The following is a 22,992-nucleotide window of genomic DNA, read 5'->3' on the forward strand; positions in this document are numbered from 1 at the left end:
AGGGGTACTGCATTAACAAGTTTGTGACGCTAACTTGTCAAAATACTTAATAAAGATAGTTGATTGGTTTTGTTGAAAAGACACATATCCAATTAAATACGAGTTCCAACATAACAAACCAAAGTTACAATCAAACAATGGGATTAGAATTGGGAACTCAAATTCTAGTCAAAAGGGTCAAACACACCCTCAGAGGAAACAAGCATTATTGGCTCTCTGAAACCTCATATAGAAGGTATCAGAGACTCTTCCTCCTTCAAATATTGTCAACAGGCAGAATTAAACTTTATCATCCTCCAAACAAAATTCGAGACCTTTACTGGAATGTCTGACTGCAAGTTAACTTCTGGACTAACTCTCCCACACAGACTGCAAAGAAACACCACGATGGAACATGTTCAACAGGATACTATTTTATGGGCATCTGAAGGTAAGTCCATAGACTTTAAAATCAGTGAATTGTTGAATAATTGGACCACTCTAATTCAGATTTTTTTTTCGGCTGAGGTTTAGGAAATGGAATTACAGTGTTTCCCTCTACCAATCTCTCCTTACCATTATCCCAGAAGAAATGAATAATTTTCATCGCTACCTAAAACTTACAAATCATCCTCAGCAAAATCTTCATTACCTCAATATTTTATGCATCCAGAATGCATAAAATCAGCAAAGAACACTTAAAGCGAAATAATCACCAAAACAGAATCGTTTTAAAATCTGTTAAATCTGTGGTGATGGTTTCATCCTGTATGTTTCTGAGTTTGTGGTAGAAAGCTTTACCTTGTCTAAAATCACAGAACAAAAAGAAATTTCCTGGGGCACATCTCAGGTATGGCGTCCTCCTCCAGAATGAGTTCCTGGTTTTTCTGTGGGAACTAAAAAAGAATCAGGCAGACAAATCCACAAACAGCATTCATACGACAGTGATGCATGATCAACAAAGAAGAGAACTTGATTTCACAAATACAAAACACAGAAAATCCATCTTTTAGTACAGAGCTATATAGGGGAGAGAAAAGGAGAAGAGACATAATAGAAGCAGATTGGAGCAGGCAATATAAGTCAGACTTTTTCACTAGGACTCTATGTGCTGCACTTTAATAATGATGAAACCAGACAGAAAAATATTTAGGATATTAATTTGCCAAAATTCTAAAAGAATGAACTAACTGTTACTGCTTGCCTCAGAAGTCTGAGAAAAGAGCTTATTTGTTATAGAAGCCACTATTACACATGATTTTGTTGGCGAAGAAAAGAGAATCCCCATCTACTATGAATGTAATTTCACATGTATCAAACAACAAAGTGTCCAATGTTATCACCACAAGGCAGAATGATCATAAGGATTCATTGATCAGGAAATCAAACTAGCTGCTGATACTTATTCTTGCTTACCTCCATAATATCAGAAATGAGATAAGTGATCCCCAAAACTTTCATTCAATCACCTTCAAGGTTTACTAAGAAAGAATGTTTCTTCAGTAAGTAGAAATTCGATTGGTTACTGCAAGCTTAATGTCCTTCAAATAAAAATCCATATGCTCATTGTCCTTAAGCATATGAAACATTTTTGATCAGGTTACTTGCAATTTTATCCACCATCCAAGCGGAGCTCTACTCTCAAACATGCTGCATCTTGAACCTTAAAGAGTATCTTAGTCAACAATTTAAGAGACAATCAATAGAAAACCAACAGCTAATACAAACAGACTTCAAAAACTTTTCATCTGTATGAAAACTATTTTAAGGCTAAGACAAGCTACTTGGATTATTCATTTGAGAAGTACTCAGTTTCGGTAGAGGATGTGTAAATGGCACAGAAAGAAGATAAAGCAGAGAAGAACAGGAAGTGCTAAGAAAAAGATTTCAGTGAATCAAGTATGTAAGCAGAATGAGTTCAACAATACACATGGCCAACTTATGAATGCTAATCACAGAATAATGTATAAGACAAAACCATCTGAAGTTTGGCTTCAAAGCATTCTGCAGCAATAAACAGAAACAAGCATAAAAAAAAGAAAGAAAGTGATAACGAACAGAAAAAAAGCATAAAAAAGAAATGAAACAAAAGACATGAGAATGAATCCTTTAGTAATATTATAGATGAGATAATATACATAAAAAAAAAAAACTACAAAGAGACAGTGCGTCTATAAAGTATTTCGTCATCACTCTCATCCTCCTCTTCTGATACAATCTCATTTCCTGGTAACTCCAACTTCCCACCCATAAAAAATGACGGACCAGCACTCTCTGCCTCAATGTAATGCCCATGGAGTCGCTCTTCAAATCTTTGGTCGCTACAGTTGAGAAACCAAGCCAAAGAACAGCTTATCCCCTTGCTTTGCAACCTCTGAAACCTGGGTTTGATCCTTGATTCTAAGCTATAAGTAAAATATTCTGGAAATTCAACGAGCTCTTTTACTGGTCTGCCCATTTCACTCTTAAAAAAGTAATAGCTGTTTTTCATGAGCCCAACTTGTAAAGCAACTAGCTGAGGACACTTGACAATCATCTTTGCTACATCTTCTGCTGGAACTGCGCGTCCAAGAAGAAACTCCATAGGTTTCATTATCACATGCTGGTTAAGACTCACAATCTGTGGCATTTTCTCAATAACACGAGCGAAACCATCAGGATCAACCTTAAGCTTTAGGTTGAAGAAATACTGCTGGGAAGACAATTTAGCCTTCAGAGGTAATCCAAGAATTTGGGGGTATTGCGCAATGACTGAAGCAAGTGCTTCCTGTCTAATTCCGAAACTAATCAAACACTCCACATTTGGTTTCACAGTATCCTCAAGGTCATATCCAAGTAAATATGCTCTCTTTTCAAACATCCTAGCCAGAATCTTCTTCGGCAACCCCAGAGAAACCAAGTAATCCACAAGTGGCTTAATCATCGTCCCAACTCTCATCCCCAAAACGTAGGGATATTGAGTGACCATGGGACCAATATCCCTTGGATGAACCCCAATACTAACTAAATAAGCCACTGAAGTACTCATAGTCCCCTCAAGCTTGAATCCCACATCGGACGGAGTAACGGATGACAACCTGAATAAAAGAGCCTAATGCTCCAACTTTGCCCGTGTTCGTAGAAAGGAGAGATGGTTGGCATCTCCCCCGACAGGGACGGGAACAGCCTTCGGGCTTTACCTGTTACCAACACATCCGGTTAAGGCTACCCACTTCGGTGGATCTCTAACCCAATTTTTTTTTTTTTTTATTTAATTTTTCAGCTCAACAACAAATGTCTATCTAGAAAAATCATATGTTAACTAACTGTTGGAAAAACCAACAGCCAATTATTTTTTCAGCTTAACAACAAATGCCTATTTAGAAAATCATATATTAACTAAATGTTAAAAAAATCAACAGCTATTTAGGCTGTTGGCCACTACCCGATTATCGTAATCTTCAATGTTTCTTGTTACAACATGTGTCTTGTCACTTTTAAGTGGTTTAAATCCATACGGATACGTAATGCACTCGTCTGGTCTGATAGCAGTTCAGCTCCCATCGATTCGGGAATACAGATAATTTTATTTTGAGATACTTAAATAAGTAAGAAAGTTGATAGTTTGAGAGTTTTGAAATAGATCCAATTCCTCGTTTATCAACAAAAAACTTACTACAAGAAAGCAGGGCAAATAAAAAGCTTCCCGCCAATAGTCTAGCGTGTAGCTGCTCTTAGTTGCTTGCTATCTAGAATGTTGATCCAACCAAACCCTTTGCCCCAATTAAGGGCAATGGACGCAAAAACAATGAGTGAAACGCAGATTCTGAGAAACCCTTACCACTAACTCAAGAACCTCGAGAGAGTTTGGCCATCTACAAACGGAATCGAACATAGAAGCCCTTATCAAGATTAATCTTGTCATTTGCTGAATCACAAGTATCAATCTTCCAATGTCTGTTGCAGTTGTGATAGATTGAGTGAAAAAATTTGTTACATACACTAGAATGTCACACAAGTCAAGGAGCTCTGAATCTTCCCTTCCTCTGCATCTCTTTCCCTCGAGTAACTTTTCGATCAGCACCTTGAAACTTTCACACCCGGTGCTCTTTAGATTCCTGAGAATAATTGCTGGAATCCTGTGATGGTAGAAGAAGACATTGCACACCATAAGGAAATGCTGAGTAAAACATATCAGCAAGTTAACTAACAACTTGAGAGGTCAGAGCAGCTGAACAGCCAAAAGATCAACGCAGCATGAAGGTCAAGAGAGCTACCACAAATAATTAAGTACTCGTTATCTAATGCTAAATTATTATGTTTTAATTATTCTTTTAAAAATCAGATGAATTGATTTACACAGACAAATCATAGAACCTGACAGCCCAATTCCAAGATGTTATCAACAGTCCAATATCATAGAAGCCTTACATCAGTTTATCTCATTAAAGCTTAGGCTTTTCAATCGGCAAATGAATTTCAAACAAACCTTTTGCTACATCATGCTGTCAAAGCTTAGACATTTCTAGTAACAAACGTATTTCAAACGAGTCTGTAATACAAACAATAAAACTCTGAGAACTCTTTTCTATTCCGCTTTTGACAAAATGACCTGAACCACACAAAGAAGTTCCATCATTATGCCCATATGCAAAGATTATACTCAAATCTCTAAATCCAACATCACTAAGGCAAATGCTAAACTAATCAGCAGCCGATCCCTGTAGATTACTTCAAGTTCAAGACTACTAAAAGAACCAAAAGGGTACAAATTAGAACATCACCAAAAGACCCAGTCTTGCACTTCAACAAATACCTACAGAGATACAAGCAATAAAAATACCCAAAAATTCCTTTGATAGAAGAAGGATAGTACCCAAAAATCCAACATTCAATGCTGGTAAAGCAAGTCTAGTATCCACAATGCCTTGTGCATTCAGGAAATTTCTCTATGTCAGGGCCTGGAACACAAAAAAAAAAAAAAGTTTTGGGCTTTTTGAATGAACAGTGAGTCAAAAAAGATGTAAATACCAACGCTTATGAATTCCTAGTGGTTGCCAAATCTACATTTGAAATGGCCTAGAAAAAGTCAATTTGACTTTTTAACAAATTGTTGAATTAAAATTGAATACATGCCGGATTGGAAGCAACTTACAAGCTGTTGATTCACATATATTCAGAAACAAATATTTAGCCATCCCAGTGATCTTAGCACTAAAGCAAAATCGAAAGTCATCTCTATACCTTGAACTGTTTCAAGCATGAGATAGTTGAGTAAGCACAACTGATATAGATCAAGAAAACAACACAATAAATTGACCCAAAGAACTAGCTATATTGCTCATGAATCAAGAAACCTGTGCGGTCACATAAAGCCAACATTCTTTGTAAATGGTAGACTAACTAAACACAAAAAATATCAATGGTCAATAAAATTCATATGCAAACTAAGAATGTTATCAAAGAAAATACAGAAAAAAATGATAATAACAGAAACAACTCCTTGTACATTGGTAGCCTTTCATGCAAGTATAATACAGCACTAAATGAAAAATCTGATCAGTGCAAAGTTGCATAGGTAAAGTTGAACTAAATGACATACATTAAAGGAGTTCCTTTTATTATCAGAAATTGCAAAACACTAATCATCCACTGCCCCTAGGCTTCAAAATTGAATCCAGAAAGATTCATTTAAAGCTTGCACTAATTTCCCTTGCACCAAGATCCTAACTCATATGGGACAAAAATGAAATGAGCTATGAGAAGGAAAGAAATAGAACAACATAATAAAAGTAGCAACACGAATCAGAATTGACTAGAGATAGAAACGATAATTGATGTAATATTGATATTTGCATGAAAATGCAGATTTCTGCTGAAAGGCTGAGTAGGGAGGGAAAAAGAGGGTTTTGCAAGTGGTGATCATTGTGAATTGGGCATATATATAGAGAGAGGGGGAGGAAAAGAATATAAGAAAGTATTAATGTGCTAACACAACTCCTAGTTGGCTTGAGTAAAAAATTATAATTGATGTAAAATTGGTATTTGCATAGAAGCACAGATTTGTGATGGAAGGCTTAAAGGGAGGGAGGGAAGGAGGGAGGGGGAGAGAGACAGAGAGGGGGAGAGAGAGACTTGAGATCTGATATGATAATGGATCTAAAAACAGATATTTGCAGATAAAACATAGACTTGCAACGAAAGGATGATAGAGGGGTACTGCATTAACAAGTTTGTGACGCTAACTTGTCAAAATACTTAATAAAGATAGTTGATTGGTTTTGTTGAAAAGACACATATCCAATTAAATACGAGTTCCAACATAACAAACCAAAGTTACAATCAAACAATGGGATTAGAATTGGGAACTCAAATTCTAGTCAAAAGGGTCAAACACACCCTCAGAGGAAACAAGCATTATTGGCTCTCTGAAACCTCATATAGAAGGTATCAGAGACTCTTCCTCCTTCAAATATTGTCAACAGGCAGAATTAAACTTTATCATCCTCCAAACAAAATTCGAGACCTTTACTGGAATGTCTGACTGCAAGTTAACTTCTGGACTAACTCTCCCACACAGACTGCAAAGAAACACCACGATGGAACATGTTCAACAGGATACTATTTTATGGGCATCTGAAGGTAAGTCCATAGACTTTAAAATCAGTGAATTGTTGAATAATTGGACCACTCTAATTCAGATTTTTTTTTCGGCTGAGGTTAAGGAAATGGAATTACAGTGTTTCCCTCTACCAATCTCTCCTTACCATTATCCCAGAAGAAATGAATAATTTTCATCGCTACCTAAAACTTACAAATCATCCTCAGCAAAATCTTCATTACCTCAATATTTTATGCATACAGAATGCATAAAATCAGCAGAGAACACTTAAAGCGAAATAATCACCAAAACAGAATCATTTTAAAATATGTTAAATATGTGGTGACGGTTTCATCCTGTATGTGTCTGAGTTTGTGGTAGAAAGCTTTACCTTGTCTAAAATCACAGAACAAAAAGAAATTTCCTGGGGCACATCTCAGGTATGGCTTCCTCCTCCAGAATGAGTTCCTGGTTTTTCTGTGGGAACTAAAAAAGAATCAGGCAGACAAATCCACAAACAGCATTCATACGACAGTGATGCATGATCAACAAAGAAGAGAACTTGATTTCACAAATACAAAACACAGAAAATCCATCTTTTAGTACAGAGCTATATAGGGGAGAGAAGGAGAAGAGACATAAGAGAAGCAGATTGGAGCAGGCAATATAAGTCAGACTTTTTCACTAGGACTCTATGTGCTGCACTTTAATAATGATGAAACCAGACAGAAAAATATTTAGGATATTAATTTGCCAAAATTCTAAAAGAATGAACTAACTGTTACTGCTTGCCTCAGTCTGAGAAACAAGTGCTTATTTGTTATAGAAGCCACTATTACACATGATTTTTTTGGCAAAGAAAAGAGAACCCCCAGCTACTATGAATGTAATTTCACATGTATCAAACAACAAAGTGTCCAATGTTATCACCATAAGGCAGAACGATCATAAGGATTCATTGATCAGGAAATCAAACTAGCTGCTGATACTTATTCTTGCTCACCTCCATAATATCAGAAATGAGATAAGTGATCCCCAAAACTTTCATTCAATCACCTTCAAGGTTTACTAAGAAAGAATGTTTCTTCAGTAAGTAGAAATTCGATTGGTAACTGCAAGCTTAATGTCCTTCAAATAACAATCCATATGCTCATTGTCCTTAAGCATATGAAACATTTTTGATCAGGTTACTTGCAATTTTATCCACCATCCAAGCGGAGCTCTACTCTCAAACATGCTGCATCTTGAAACTTAAAGAGTATCTTAGTCAACAATTTAAGAGACAATCAATAGAAAACCAACAGCTAATACAAACAGACTTCAAAAACTTTTCATCTGTATGAAAACTATTTTAAGGCTAAGGCAAGCTACTTGGATTATTCATTTGAGGAGTACTCAGTTGCGGTAGAGGATGTGTAAATGGCACAGAAAGAAGATAAAGCAGAGAAGAACAGGAAGTGCTAAGAAAAAGATTTCAGTGAATCAAGTATGTAAGCAGAATGGGTTCAACAATACACATGGCCAACTTATGAATGCTAATCACAGAATAATGTATAAGACAAAACCATCTGAAGTTTGGCTTCGAAGCATTCTGCAGTAATAAACAGAAACAAGCATCAAAAAAAGAAAGAAAGTGATAACGAACAGAAAAAAAGCATAAAAAAGAAATGAAACAAAAGACATGAGAATGAATCCTTTAGTAATATTATAGATGAGATAATATAGATAAAAAAAAAAACTACAAAGAGACAGTGCGTCTATAAAGTATTTCGTCATCACTCTCATCCTCCTCTTCTGATACAATCTCATTTCCTGGTAACTCCAACTTCCCACCCATAAAAAATGACGGACCAGCACTCTCTGCCTCAATGTAATGCCCATGGAGTCGCTCTTCAAATCTTTGGTCACTACAGTTGAGAAACCAAGCCAAAGAACAGCTTATCCCCTTGCTTTGCAACCTCTGAAACCTGGGTTTGATCCTTGATTCTAAGCTATAAGTAAAATATTCTGGAAATTCAACGAGCTCTTTTAGTGGTCTGCCCATTTCACTCTTAAAAAAGTAATAGCTGTTTTTCATGAGCCCAACTTGTAAAGCAACTAGCTGAGGACACTTGACAATCATCTTTGCTACATCTTCTGCTGGAACTGCGCGTCCAAGAAGAAACTCCACAGGTTTCATTATCACATGCTGGTTAAGACTCACAATCTGTGGCATTTTCTCAATAACACGAGCGAAACCATCAGGATCAACCTTAAGCTTTAGGTTGAAGAAATACTGCTGGGAAGACAATTTAGCCTTCAGAGGTAATCCAAGAATTTGGGGGTATTGCGCAATGACTGAAGCAAGTGCTTCCTGTCTAATTCCGAAACTAATCAAACACTCCACATTTGGTTTCACAGTATCCTCAAGGTCATATCCAAGTAAATATGCTCTCTTTTCAAACATCCTAGCCAGAATCTTCTTCGGCAACCCCAGAGAAACCAAGTAATCCACAAGTGGCTTAATCATCGTCCCAACTCTCATCCCCAAAACGTAGGGATATTGAGTGACCATGGGACCAATATCCCTTGGATGAACCCCAATACTAACTAAATAAGCCACTGAAGTACTCATAGTCCCCTCAAGCTTGAATCCCAGTAACTCGGGATACTTCATCAAGACATAACCGATGTCCTGCTTCTCAACATCAAGCCCCCTCAGAAACTTGATGACCGGAACAAGCTCGACTACAACACTAGCGTGAAGGCATTGCGGATAATTCTTAACAAACTCACCAAGTTTAGGCCTTTGGATCCCAATTTTTTCTAAATACCCCAAGACAGGAATGATGTTTTTCCTCACGCTACAACCTAGCATCAAGGGGTATTCGTTAATATCGTCAATGGTGAGTCCAAGCTTCTGCAAGAACTCCACACGCTCGCGCATGACTTCAACGGTAGATGGCAATTCTAGATCCTCCAACTCTTCAGGGATTATGCCTATACCCTTGAGGTAGTCACAAATTATAACACGCGAGACGAGTTTCTCTTTGCGCCCCTGTATCACGGCCCAGGTAACAGAGGGCATTTGATATTCGGGGAATTTGGCAGTAGATTTGGTTGAAAAGGGCCTAATAAATTGAACCCTATTATTGTTCAGGTAACTGGTAGATGGCGTTAGAGGATGAGGGTTTTGGGAGGGTTTACGAAGGAATGATTCTGAAGCAAACGGACTGTTCTTTGGGAGGTCAAGAAAAAATGAAGTTACAGGTCGTTTTCTTCTCAAGATTGAGGCCATCTTTGCAATGAAGTAGAGCATCAGAGATCAGGAAAGATGGACAAATGAGTTGTAAATGTGCATTTTTGCAGAAAGATCAATGATAGCCATGCTTACACCAAGCGAAAGAAAGATTACGGGACTGGGATTGCAGTGATGAATTAGGACTGGGAGAAACTACTTGGTGCAATGGCAGAGCAGAGAGAGTGAACCGTGAAACGAAGAGAGTCATAGAAGACAGCCACAGCCAAACTGCCGAAGCCCACCGGCCTGCCCGGCTCCGGTTTTTCAGTTCTTTTGGTTAGTACAACTAAATTCGTAATCGGTGCTCCGTCAGAACTCAGAAGAGAAAGTGATGCCTTCGTAGTTTGTAGGAAGTGGGCCTTTTGCTGCTTAGCCCTAACTGGGGCCGCGAACGGGTCAAGCAGAGCTCTCGAGCGGTTCGAGTTCTGTCCGATCAACAACATCGAAATCAAGATCAAGTCGATTTCGAAATAAAAAATATTAAATTTATTAACTTGAGAGTCGATTTAAACTCGATGATATATATATATATAAATGTATATATTTATATTAATAATAAAAATACATATATTTTTTAAATATTTTATTATTTATTAAAAAATTATTATTTTATTAAAAATAAAATAATAATAAATTTTTTTTTTAAATCGAGCTCTATCTAGAATTTAACTCCAATTTGAGTGGAGTTCAAGGTTGAGGTTAACATTTTGAACTCATTGAGTTTCGTAAAATTATGTTGAAACTCGATTTGATTAGATCGAAATTCGATTCAACTCAACTCGTTTGTATCCCTAATCCTAATTCTAACCGAGACAAAAGCATACCATTTTGACTTGGAATAGAGAGCTACTACTTTCTATTGTACCAACGAAATATATTCCATTGAAAAGTTAGAAATCAACGAAAGAAAAAGTAATAGAACTTAAATACTCTTGAGTAGGGCTGCAAACGAGCCGAGTCGAGTCGAGTTTTGAGCTAATCGAGTCGAGTCTCGACTAAATTTTACCAAGCTCGAGCTCGAGCTCGAGCTCGACGAGCCGGCAAATTTCGAGCTCGAGCTCGACTCGAATCAAGTCGAGCCGAGCTCGAGCTCGGGCTCGAAAAAAAATAAAAAATAAATATTTTATTTTAAAATAAATAAATAAAATAATATTTTTTTCTTAATAAATAATAAAATATTAAGGACATATACATAATTTTACTATGAAAATAAAAAATAAAAATATATATGTATAATATACGTAATTTCATTATTAAATAAAAATAAAAATAAAAATAAAAATATATATATACCCAAGCTCGCGAGCCGGCTCGCGAGCTAACGAGCTTAATATTCTGAGCTCGAGCTCGAGCTCGAATTTGACTCGAGCCGGCTCGAGCTCGACTCGAGCTTGACGCGAGCGACTCGATTCGTTTGCAGCCCGCTCGCGAGCGGCTCGATTCGTTTGCAGCCCTACTCTTGAGCGACCGACGGCGAAGTAATACCATGAGAGAAGGGCGAAAAAAACCCTCGTTAGTGAAATAGAACATGAAACCGTAAGCTCCCAGGCACTACCATGAGCTGGCGACTGGAGTCGGGAAAGAACTACAACAGGTCAAGGGTTGTCATGATACCCAAATTTATTTAGTTGCTACAGTATCAATGACAAGGAAAACAGCCAAAAAGTACAAGAGAACTGGAGTTTACTCTCAACCAAAACATGTCCAAGTAAGTTGTGTACACCATAATATTTACAGCATGGTTCCTGGACATCTTTTACCAGCCATTACGTCTGGTGACACCATTCATTTTTGTTACTACACTTGCAGAAACTCTCAAGAAATGTTACCACAAGATAAACACTTGCAACTGTTACAAGTATATTTATCTACAGGATCTCGGTAAACCAATTGCACAATGAATGAATTCAAGCATTTCAGGAGGCAGGAAAGGAGATTAAAAGATGTCCACACGACCAAGGCACTTTATTCAGATGTACAGCATAGAGAGTTAACTGTTAAGCTTCCACCTTAACTCTAGAAGAGCCAAAACCTCTTCTTTGGTACTCTAGTAGGAACCTCTGTTAAGCATGCAGGAAAAGATGCATGTGTTAGTTATTTCACCCGTGTATGTAATCCTAATTTAAGAACTCAGGGACAAAAATAATAAGAAAAAACACCATCACCTCCAGTTTCATACAAGGAATTATAGTGCACTTCACTCCAAAAGCTCAGCCATATCTCTGAAAGTGCAAAAGACAAGCATCTCTAAGGAATTCCAAACGAAAATTTTAGTAATCAAACATAAGTACTTAATTCATGCAAAAAATGACATAATTCAAATATGTAGGTGGTTATATGAGTGAATTTCATTTTCTGTCTACCCTCTTCTGTCCCTTGGATCTTCAATGCATACAATAAAGCTTAAGAATTAAGTTCAGCACAAAGATCAGTTTGGAAAAATCAATCATCCGGCTGCAAGGTGAGAAATTTGAAGAACAACTTAACCATAAAAGCAAAAAAGATAAACAGTTGGATTATCATCAAGCTTTGAGACATTGAAAGTTTGAAGTTCAGAGTTACTATTAGCCATATGAAAAGATATACTGACTTCAAGAGAAAAAGACATAAAAATTATAGAACCAACAAAGAAGTCTATCAATCTCTCAGCAAAAAAATCGTGTAATTCAACTACCTTCAACAGCTGTGGTGAAACCTTTTTTCAGTTTTACATTCAAGAGTGCTTCAATGAGTCCGTTATCCCCAAATTCATCACCTGCTTAAACAGTCTCACAAGTGTCCCAAATAATTATTATCTTTACTCTTCCCCACAACCAAATAAACAGGTATTGCAGGTGTCAGCCAACTAATATTTGGTGTAGTGCTTTTACAATATCTCTAGTTCAATTATTGCTGCCCTAAAATATCTATAGAATATCTGGTAGGTTGAGTCATTCTATAGTCATTAATAGAAGACTGTCAACAACCAAAAGCTTTTACATAATCTAAGCATCATTAATGATACATAAGGAAAGCAAGTGTAGATTGGATAAAGGAAACTAAGGATGTACCTCTCGAAGGATTTTTGTCCTTTGGGAGGATCTCAATGTAACAGGTATCACGAAATGAGGTGACTAAACATATTTTAGCTCCAAACTGCAAGCACATTTAGAAGTCAAGAGTTAAATCTGCAAAAAGCAACTGCAGAACAAATTGTGAAGAAATTAAACACAATTTTCCCCAAAGGCATGTAGGATATGAAGCAAAATTCAGATTTGCTGGATCTGATACTTCTTCAATGTAAAATTTTAACATCTCTTGCAAATTCATGACTCCCTGAAAGACTAAATACAGGACACGGATTAATTTCTGCATGAACTGTCATGAGTGCTCCTAGTTCTAGTAAGTTCCTTAAAAAAGTTGCCATTTGCAAAGCAGAGAAAATTTTGGACAAAATACTGAAGTTGCAAACAAGAACAAAGTTCTTCGTAACTCACTACCTTCAAGTTGAGGATTGACATGTTATGCGAAAACTATTATGTATTAATAGATCATGCCCTTGAACGCATAAACTATAATGGCTTCTTAGAGTAACTTCGATAAAACAAAAATAATTAGATTGACCAGTCAGCTTAACTCTTTCTGCCCAAAGCAGAGAAGAGGTCAATAATTGTTCAACCTAGCTCTGTTATCAATTTATTATTCACATAAGGTTCAGGGAGCATTTGAAGAGAAGACATGGCATGAAGAGTATCAAAGAGCACTCCAAAGGTGAAAAGTCCAGTCAAAAGTTAAAACCACTCTGCTTTCTCTTGTATACTTCCTGGGAATAGAAGAAGTAGCCATTTGTTTGGGTGCTCATAGGAACTTTGGCTAGGATTAGGACATGGGCCAAAATCTTGTTGTATGACATTCCTTATGCATTCCCTTAAGCTGCAGCAACCCTTATAGTGGTGCCTTTTGAATAATTTATGTACATGGACTTGTTCCAAAGGAGAAACAGACTAAGCAAAACTTTGTTTTACCAAGACATGCAACAGTGTCTCTTATAATCTGTGTCAAATTTACTTATGAATAATACTTATATTCAACCAAATAGGACTTTACTTAAAGGTCAAGCCAATCAACAATTTGATAAGTTACCAGGTAATAATGGTATTCATGGGAATCAGTGATACAGTCAGGATCATCCTAACTGGGATGCTTTTTGTTCTTTTGTTTCAAATATGAAAAGTAAGTCCTACTGATGAAGTTTACTACAAGCAATTTAGGGGCACATGCCCTAAACAAGCTACAAAGAATACAGAAAGAACAAAAATACGAAAGGTGAGATAAAATATCCTCCGCTATCTCGGTGGAAAAACAGACAAACTGGACAAAACATCCTTATGCTATAGTTGATTTTGCAAAGAACAGTTTCAGCAGAACATGGTTTCTGTTTGGGATATGTTTTTACTCCTAGCAAGTTATAGTTAGCACTATACGCTAGTCAGTTTTTATATACTTGACCAAACCAAGTTTCTTGTTAAGACGTTGTATCAACCATGGCTAATTGACAGAACTTGTTCATCAGCTTCTTTATATTCCAACTAAGAGCAAGATTTCTGCCATATAAAGAATGTTATCACCCCTACACACCATATAAGAAGGAAAACATCACATTTTGGCAAGATCATGCCAAAGATTTATCACTAAATTGAAATGCCAAGGTCTAAAGTTGCTAAGCAATCCATTGAAACCTAAATGCACTTTGGAACTCTGCAAAAAGTCAGATTTCCAGGTCTATGGTGTGAACTGGAAAAAATAACCAACATCAGTCAAAAGCAGAAGTTGGAGAAATCAATACTACATCTTCATCAGTTATCTCTTGTTTGTAAAATTTGCAACAAAACATCCTAAAATCTATTTATATGAGTAAATACAAAAAGGACAGAGAGAATTTAAGGGGAAGCAAAAAGAAAGACTGAAGATTTCGAAAAATGAAGAAAGAAGGCAAATAAATGGAAAGAAAAAACAAGACATGAGATCAATCTTACTCTATCTGCAGCTGCTTGTAACGTGACATGATCTCCCCACTCTCCCAACCTAAAAAGAAACACAACTTAATGAGATAATGCAGATAACTAGGACGTTAAAGCAAACTAATGCTTAACAACCAGATATCTTACTTTTTCATCTTCTTGAGATAATCTTTATACCTCATGGGCACATAACCTTCATATAACCTTTTGAAACGTTTGAGCTGAAAAATAGACCAACAAACAAGTATGAGATCATTTCAAAAGTTAATGAGAAAAGATAATTCCAATTGTCCTTTTCAGATAAGCAATATCTTGCAATATATGTTTTCTTGCAGCAGAGAAGGTGGTGGCACATGCAGCAACAAACAGCTGAGCTACTGACATACTTTAGTGGCTTTTCAAGGCTTATGGTAGATTCTGTAAGGGCAGAAACTAAGGTTGGGAACAAAGATAGCACTTGTGAAAGGCATCAATACTCATGGCAGAAGAGCATCACATAACCCCAAGAGGCATTAAAATGTGTAGGAATTTTATCAATCGCAAAATTATCTAATTATAGGAAGATAAAGATATCACTGAGTAAACTGCCAAACAGCAAAATACTGAATTTCCGTAGGTTCAATGAAGCAGCCGATACAAGCTCACTCACCTAATCATAAACCCTCTTCCTAGTCATGGATGAAGTACAAACTCAAGAAAATTCTAACAAATAACCATTTGTTCAGGGATCTTTGGTGTACAATAAGGAATTTTTCATTCTTGTCCATCCAGTTCTTAGATCACTGTTAAAAGACTTTCCAACAACATATGACCATCATTTTAAACTTGTACTTTCGATAGAATACCAGATACGACCTTTACATTAGGTCATCAAACGCAGGCAAGTGTATTCTACATTTCTTTGGAAAATTGTAGATTTGAGTGTCAAGCATTGCTAGTGCTTCAAAGTAGCATTCCCCCATGAAGAATGATTCACTTCCTAATGTTGTTTATTCCAGAAACAGAATTGCATCCTACAGCCAACTATAGAACTGTAAGACCATTATTCCTAGGTATCCAAGTAGATTCCGCAGACTACATATAATCCATCATATAAAACAAGATCCATGTTAAAAATTTTCTTCATCAGAAATGACCCTCAACTTTGAATAAAAGTAACTCATCTGTTAGAGAACCATATGAAGCACTATAAACCTAGTCAATGCAAAGGTTCAAATCTATATCTGTTACAAGACAGGGACCTATGATACATTCCAATGAAAAGAACACTACATGATTTTCGATTAAAGAACGGTTTAAGCATCATACCTTCAGTAAACAAGGGTATTCTAATAATTGAAACATCAACAGAATTCATTTGATGCATTCCCCTATGGCATTACTAAATAAAAACAACCTATTTAGTAGTAATACCTATTGTAAATCTACTGAAGAATGCCAATTTTCAATGTTCAATAGACAAAAAAAAACCATTAATGCATGTTAATACAGATCTTTATGAGCAACTTGATTGTAATTTCTTTTGCATGGTAAGATATTGTATTCTGCCTCCATGTGTACGTTGTACACTTCCATAACAATGTGCCAAGAAATCATACTCGTTTTTTTTGTTTATTGCTTTTACGAACATTTGAGTTTGTTTATACAATATCATGTTGGAACATATCGCTGATTTCCAAGTGGTAGGTATTGCAAAGATATTTCTATCAAACTTTTGTCCAGGTTCAAGATTTCATCAAGATTACCTAAGATAAAATAGAAGGTGTTAAAATTAGACTAGAACAATCGGAATGGTTACTAAAATATTAAAAGTTCAATTTAGGCCAATGGACTAAATTGTCTATGCAAAAGGTCACTCAACCAATCACATCATTGAACAATAACACAAGAAAGGTGTCTGAGCACTAACTATATTGAGTAAAGAAGAAGAAAATCCTATTGGTAGTCACTAAACAATACCTGCTTGACAACCTGCTTCCTGACATGTTTATGATAATCTGGGTTACGAAATAACTGATCTGCAAGAGCTCGAAACTGTCCAAAAAAGTTCGAGGCAAAAATTTTAAATCTCAAAAAGAAAAGCAAATGCAGCCATAATCATATTATATTTCGAACACTCATGAGAACCCCAAGCGTCACCATCAATAGCCTGTCATGTAAAAGGGACTAACCTGGCAATTTCCATCACCCTCAATTTGCAATTCAGCTAGACCATATGTTGATAACCTGAATAGTAGATAAACCCATTGTGGGGCACATTTTATAAAATGCATAATTCAAACTTAATGTGGGAAAAAACAGCCAGAAAGAATTCTTTGACTACGCTCTTAAACTGATTCTGCATATTTCCATAGGAGGGTATAAATTTTTGCTTCTTAAATTAATATACCACATTCAAGGAATCACTGGACGGACCTTGAATAATGTTAAGATGATAGTGGAGACAGAAAAAATTTTGTGCAGTTAAGAAGGCATGGCAACAAATTAGTATTTGGAATGGCGAACTGTGCTCCTAAGGAACACTGAACCACTGTCCATTTGAAGAACAAAGAAAAACTCATAAACATGAACAAACTTGTAAATGACATGTGACTTGACTAGGTGCACAAGAAATGATTTCTAAAATCACGTCCTCAGAGTACACTGAAAGGCTATCCATTTAATAGAGTACACTGAAAGGCTATCCAGTTAATTTCTTCATGCTAAGCTATTATTGTGACACTTAGTTCATTCAATGATCCTAACAAGGAAGAAATTGATTCATGAAGTACATATAACAACAAAATTCTAAATCACATGTCCATAGAGTATCACGCAAGGCAATACTATCTGCAGAGCTATCATCAGCAGATGGCTTCAGGAAAAACTGATGAATAACTTGTATAAACACTGCACAAATGAAAACTGACTCTAAAATTAGCATTATTTGCACCAGGTATTTTATAAGAAAATCTAGTGACAAAAAATAACCTTTCAGAAAGCCTCTCATGATCAAATGTTGCATCATTTGCATCAGGTATTTCATTGTTAACCCGGGGTGTGTGCTGCCAATACAATGAATCTGTAAGTATGCAAGTACAATATTTAAAAAGGTCATTTTGGTGCCAATATAATATTCTTTCAAACAGACAATAAAAGAAAATTATAGTGTATGCAGTGAAAGGGATGACAAGAAGCCAAGAATATAATGTCAGTTCCATCTAAACAGCAGCAATATCGTGCAAATAGGACAAGGGTTGAAAGGTAAATTCAAAAGAGTCCTCGAATCTATTGAAGATGACTTTTAACTGATTGCATTTTCATTCTGGAATCAAAGATCATTTACTTGTACCCTACCTTTCTATACTCCTTTAACTTTAGAGCCACACTTTAATGTCAAACAATATACTATATTATTTTAATAGCTCATTATACTTTCTTCTAATACTTCTAGCCTTAACTTTGACACTAATCTTATCACTTGTACAATTTGATGCTTCAGTCTTCCTTATCATTTAGGTCATTTCCCTCTTCAATTTTCTCATTGAGGTGCTACATTACCGTAGGGCAGCCTTTCTCATTTTAATTTCCCCTGTTTTACCACAATTAAATCTCTCTCTATTTCTAAACTATACAGGACACTCCGAGTGCTTACCTCTCATCTATGTCTACTCAACAATTGTATTCCAAGTGCTTCTCTCCCAAAATATATTTTGGAACTAAGTTCTAACTTGGCTCCACAACCAGAAAAATACCGTCTGTAAATGCTGCAGTCAAGTAAAAATCTTCGGAGTTTCTTACTTCCCAATTACATACTTCACAGATCCCTTTAGAATTACATGCTAATGATGGAAACAATCTAAAGATACATATACACCATGAGCATATTGGCTTCTGCTCTTGCTCTTATTCCTTTCATTTTTCTTTTCTATTTTTTAACCAAAAATCAGTTTGCAATTATAAAAACCTTGAGAAAGAAACCTTTGTCAGTCAATCAACAGGGAATCATAATAAAAAATAAAATAAATTCTGTCCATTGAAGCAGCAAAGGTGAAAAGCCGGTGTCAGGTTGATGGTAGCATAACACCATGTGAGGCAAATAATCTCAAGTAGAGGCCATCACCTAAAAGGATGCAAACTTTGTCCTTCAAATCCAACTTATACTTCTACGGTTTTACATGTATCTTTAAAGAATCACTAAAACATTTTACACTTTACGGACAAGATCACCAGTTGCTCTCAAGTTCAACATTTATGAACCAACCTAACTGCAAAACCAGGAACATTACTGTGCTCTAGCTCTTTCCTTAGAGGTTCACACGGCTATCACTTTCAGCTTTAACTTCAAAGAAACAAGCTTTCTTTTACCATAGGGTGACCCTGCTAGTGATAATTCTAGTTGGATTTTTTAAGTTGCTTCAGGAGTCTCATTGAATGACCTTGCACAAGATTGTCTTGATTAATAGGAACAATTACTTGGCTGGAATTTGAAATCTTGTTATCAGTGGAAGTACTGGAAACTTCTCCAGGAGTTCTCCTGAAGACCATAAGATTCAAAAACTATTAGCATGCCTTTTCTGATGAAACAATATACTGTTACTTCTCAAAAGATTCAGAAAGCTAACAAAACCATTTATCCGCACTAGTCAAGGACATATGAAGAGAGAGAGAGAAAAAACGCTTGGAAACTAACAAGTTTCATATAACCATGGTAGGAAAAGATGCAAATGGACTGTGGCAGTCAACTAATTGTCTCCAAGAAGGTTTAGCATTACAAATACCTTATTGCATGTCTCGAACACAAAAATAATGCAAAACAGTTTATTAACTCGTGATGTCTGTCTGAGGACTTAGATGCGTATCACAGAATGCCAGATTGTGAAAAAGGTCTGAAGCAAAGCCACAAAGTATAGCTTCTTAAAATCTATGCAACAGACAAGCCCTGAAAATGCAAGAAATCAGGCAACAACAACTTCTACTATTTGTAACCTCAGTGATCAGATAAAAGAATACCAAAACTTCAAACACATGGAAAATTACATCATCAACAACCCATCTACTGCTATTAACCGCCTACTACTTCCAAGTTTCTGGACATACACTTCAAACATTCAGTTATCTATCAATATGATATCAGAACACTGACTTAAAAGTCGCAATATTTTGTTAATCAAACAGATGCATCATGCATCTGTATGTATCCTACTTCATGAAAAATTAACTATGTCAGCTTGCTGATATCACTTCATGTGTATAGATGACCTTCCTACAGCACAAGCCAAAAAAAACCAAAAATGAAACCTATAAGTTTGAAACATTTTAAGAACGTATCCAATATGCTTGATGATATGGCCTGGGAAGAATAAGGAACAGCATCTCAGTCCACGTCCTGAAAAAAGAAGTGATGTAGGCATGACACAAGCAGCAGCTATCTTAAATCTGCATCTGCCAATCCTAGTAATGATTCATAACATCATAGAGAGAGAGAGAGAGAGAGGGAGAGGGGGGGGGCTCTGTGTGTCCGTTGTGTGAGGAAAATTTGGAAATCTTGAGAGACTGTTCATGTGATCTGGCATCAAGTTTTTTGGAGAATATGAGGAAGACCACAAGAAATGGTATACCACTGGAAGAAGTAATGAACCCAAAAGGAAAGTATTTTGATCTTGCTTCAGAAATTAGCAAGTTGCAGCAAAATGAATGAAGACATAACTTTTTGTGCTAAAATTGATCAGTCAGATGGCTTATTGACAGGCAGCCAACCAGATGATGTCAACATGCCCAAAAACCATAGCATGATAATCCACCAAGTAGTGAAGTACCGGTTGCTCGAGTTATTAAAAGAGTAAGGCATAAGAACAAGCACAAAGAACACAGAAATCAATTCAATTTCATGAAAGCAAGAAGAAGAGAAAGGGGGTTTCAGTATCATACAGGGATTGAATCCAAATGGGAAAGCCTCCTGCCAAGCCTATGCTGCTGCCCATAAGTATTATTAATGTTGGCTGAATTTCCGTCTTCTGCTAAGGCTGCAGCGATTGCAGGGTCATCTTCTGTACTATCATCGCCGGAACTGTACAAACTGGAGCTGGTTGAGAGAGAGCTGGTGGCGCTTGCCCTACCAGCAATTCCATACTTTTCTCCACCACTCGTTTCCATGTCCCAACTTACAATTTCTTGATTAACTCTGGACTAAAAGATACAACTATTAAAACAAGTACTAGTTGATCACCCCCAAAGAGAGAGAGAGAAAGAGAGAGAGATCAATTTCAACATAAATTAGCAAAAAAAAGGGAAAAATTAAATAAAAAGAAAAATCAAACCTTCTAGAAAGACGATTAACCAAGACAAGAAAAGAATCAATCCGGAAATCCACGATTGTAATCAACTGGGGATTGACTAAATTAGAAAAGATACATGCGGCATAAATAAAACAATCCAGCTAAGATTTTGCAACAACACAACACAACAGACTAAATCAGCAATGGGCAAGAAGAAAAGAACAAGCTTGAGAAAAGAAGCTAGCAGTATCAAGTGTAAACTAAAGGGTGAGGGGTGGGTCTGCTGATGCTTAGAAATGCGAGGAGGGCATGCGACATTGAACAACATAATACTTACATTACGTTGAGAATTCTATGGTGGGCCGAACAGGGATGGTCTCAGGCGGCAGATAGACTACCAGATAACACCACAATCGTCCAAGAAGTACAGCAACCAATACAAAGAGGTGAGGATTGAAGAAGCCAGTAGTAATAGGTTGTTGGGGGAACTGGAGAGGCTAACGCTGCTGCCAATCCAATCAGAAATTACGCAGTTTAGAAGTCATAGCCTAACAGGTAGCTGCGGGGAAGGGAAGTGGGAAGGCTTCAACTGCAAGACCGTCATCAGGCCTTATACTTCCACGCACACCATTTCGAAACGCTCAAAGTCTAACCAAACACGCAACCAGCAGAGGCTGTTGCCCCCCTAGCTTTTGAAAAATTGCATTTGGGTTAGTATGATTTTATAAAAGTTTACTTTAACTCCTTCTTTCGCACAACCAAAACTTTTTGTTACATCCTCCCCCCACCCCCGACAGAAAAAAGACAAACTTTTCTCCACTTTAAGTACAATTTTACTCCATCAACTTCCTCTGAGACCAAGTAACATTATGCAGATTATAACTTTTTCTGTAAATGTTAGTAGAAAAACTGTCATAATTAGAGGTGTCAAAATGGGTGATTTGGGCGGGTTTGGGTTGGGTAAAATGGGTAATGGGTATAAGTGAGTCAACTCATTTATGCCCATTTAATTAGATGGGTATAAATGGGTAAGTCAAAAAATGAATTGGGTAACCCAATTACCCATTTATAACTCATTTATTTTAACTTTTTGCAAACTCATTTAAATTCATTTTTGCAAACTAAGTTATCAATTTATACCACTCTTTGTACCCATCATTAGTTTTAAATATTTACTTATAATGTTCAATAAACTTAATTACCAATTTTTTTCATTTATACTCTATGTTACAAAATTACCTATTATTTAATAATTGAATAATACGAATATAAAATTTTGAATTAAGTACTATAAAAATTAATATAAAACTTAATCCAAAAATTTTGAACCCCTAACATTTTTTCATATATAAATTTAAAATTTCATTTTATAAAGATAAGAAAATAGGCTAAAATTTATCATAAATTGGTAATGCTAAAAAATGAGCAAGTTAACAAACTAAGAAAAAATAAAATAATAAGATAAAACCAACAAATAATAATAATAATAATAATAATAATAATAATAATAATGTTAACATCATGACAAAATGAAAAATTTGAAAAAAAAAGGTAGGGGAAAAGAAGAGACTTGGGGGGAAGAGAATTTTAAATGGGTTAATTGGGTTTGATGGGTTACCCAATAATACCCATTTAATAAATGGGTATTATTGGGTAACCCATTTATACCCATATACAAAAATTTAAGATACCCATACCCATCTATTCATGGGCGGGTATGGGTAAATCTAGTTAAGTGGATTGATTTGCCACCTCTAGTCATAATCAACCAAAACTGTTTATGATTCTTATTTACTCCGTCATTACATTTTATGGGAGTAGTAAAGCATAAAGGGGGAGGAATATTTGAACAATTTTTTTTAAAAAAACTATCATCATAGTTTGAACCTTTATAAG

The 22,992-nt window shown here is 36.1% G+C and overlaps 3 protein-coding genes and 1 non-coding gene across 6 annotated transcripts; 1 reads left to right on the forward strand and 3 right to left on the reverse strand.

The window, feature by feature from the left end:
- Positions 1-2,131: 2,131 nt before the first annotated feature.
- On the reverse strand, positions 2,132-3,007 carry LOC113771024 (transcription termination factor MTERF4, chloroplastic-like). Its single transcript, XM_027315655.1, has one exon. The coding sequence runs from the start codon at positions 3,005-3,007 to the stop codon at positions 2,132-2,134; it is 876 nt and encodes a 291-aa protein (XP_027171456.1).
- Positions 3,008-3,090: 83 nt separating this feature from the next.
- Positions 3,091-3,219, forward strand: LOC113772704. The gene has a single exon (XR_003468663.1). It is a non-coding gene; the product is annotated as a U6atac minor spliceosomal RNA (small nuclear RNA).
- Positions 3,220-8,241: 5,022 nt separating this feature from the next.
- On the reverse strand, positions 8,242-10,128 carry LOC113772587 (transcription termination factor MTERF4, chloroplastic-like). Its single transcript, XM_027317218.1, has one exon. The coding sequence runs from the start codon at positions 9,855-9,857 to the stop codon at positions 8,298-8,300; it is 1,560 nt and encodes a 519-aa protein (XP_027173019.1). The 5' UTR covers positions 9,858-10,128; the 3' UTR covers positions 8,242-8,297.
- A 1,303-nt stretch (positions 10,129-11,431) lies between these two features.
- LOC113772602 (OTU domain-containing protein DDB_G0284757) lies at positions 11,432-21,696 on the reverse strand. Of its 3 annotated transcripts, none has more exons than XM_027317237.1 (10): positions 21,434-21,696; positions 20,750-21,002; positions 17,810-17,883; positions 17,011-17,065; positions 16,799-16,873; positions 14,987-15,060; positions 14,855-14,903; positions 12,890-12,974; positions 12,005-12,061; positions 11,432-11,899 (listed from the first exon to the last, which is right to left on the reverse strand). In XM_027317237.1, exons 2-10 carry the CDS (start codon positions 20,972-20,974, stop codon positions 11,856-11,858), a joined length of 738 nt encoding a protein of 245 aa, XP_027173038.1. In that variant the 5' UTR covers positions 20,975-21,002; positions 21,434-21,696; the 3' UTR covers positions 11,432-11,855. The 3 variants fall into 3 exon arrangements, with proteins under 3 accessions (XP_027173038.1, XP_027173037.1, XP_027173039.1); XM_027317236.1 differs by having other exon boundaries at positions 20,750-21,007; XM_027317238.1 differs by lacking the exon at positions 21,434-21,696 and adding an exon at positions 21,139-21,159 and having other exon boundaries at positions 20,750-21,007.
- Positions 21,697-22,992: the final 1,296 nt, after the last annotated feature.

This window comes from Coffea eugenioides, chromosome 5 (assembly GCF_003713205.1).
Source record: "Coffea eugenioides isolate CCC68of chromosome 5, Ceug_1.0, whole genome shotgun sequence".
NCBI classification, from domain to species: Eukaryota; Viridiplantae; Streptophyta; class Magnoliopsida; order Gentianales; family Rubiaceae; genus Coffea; species Coffea eugenioides.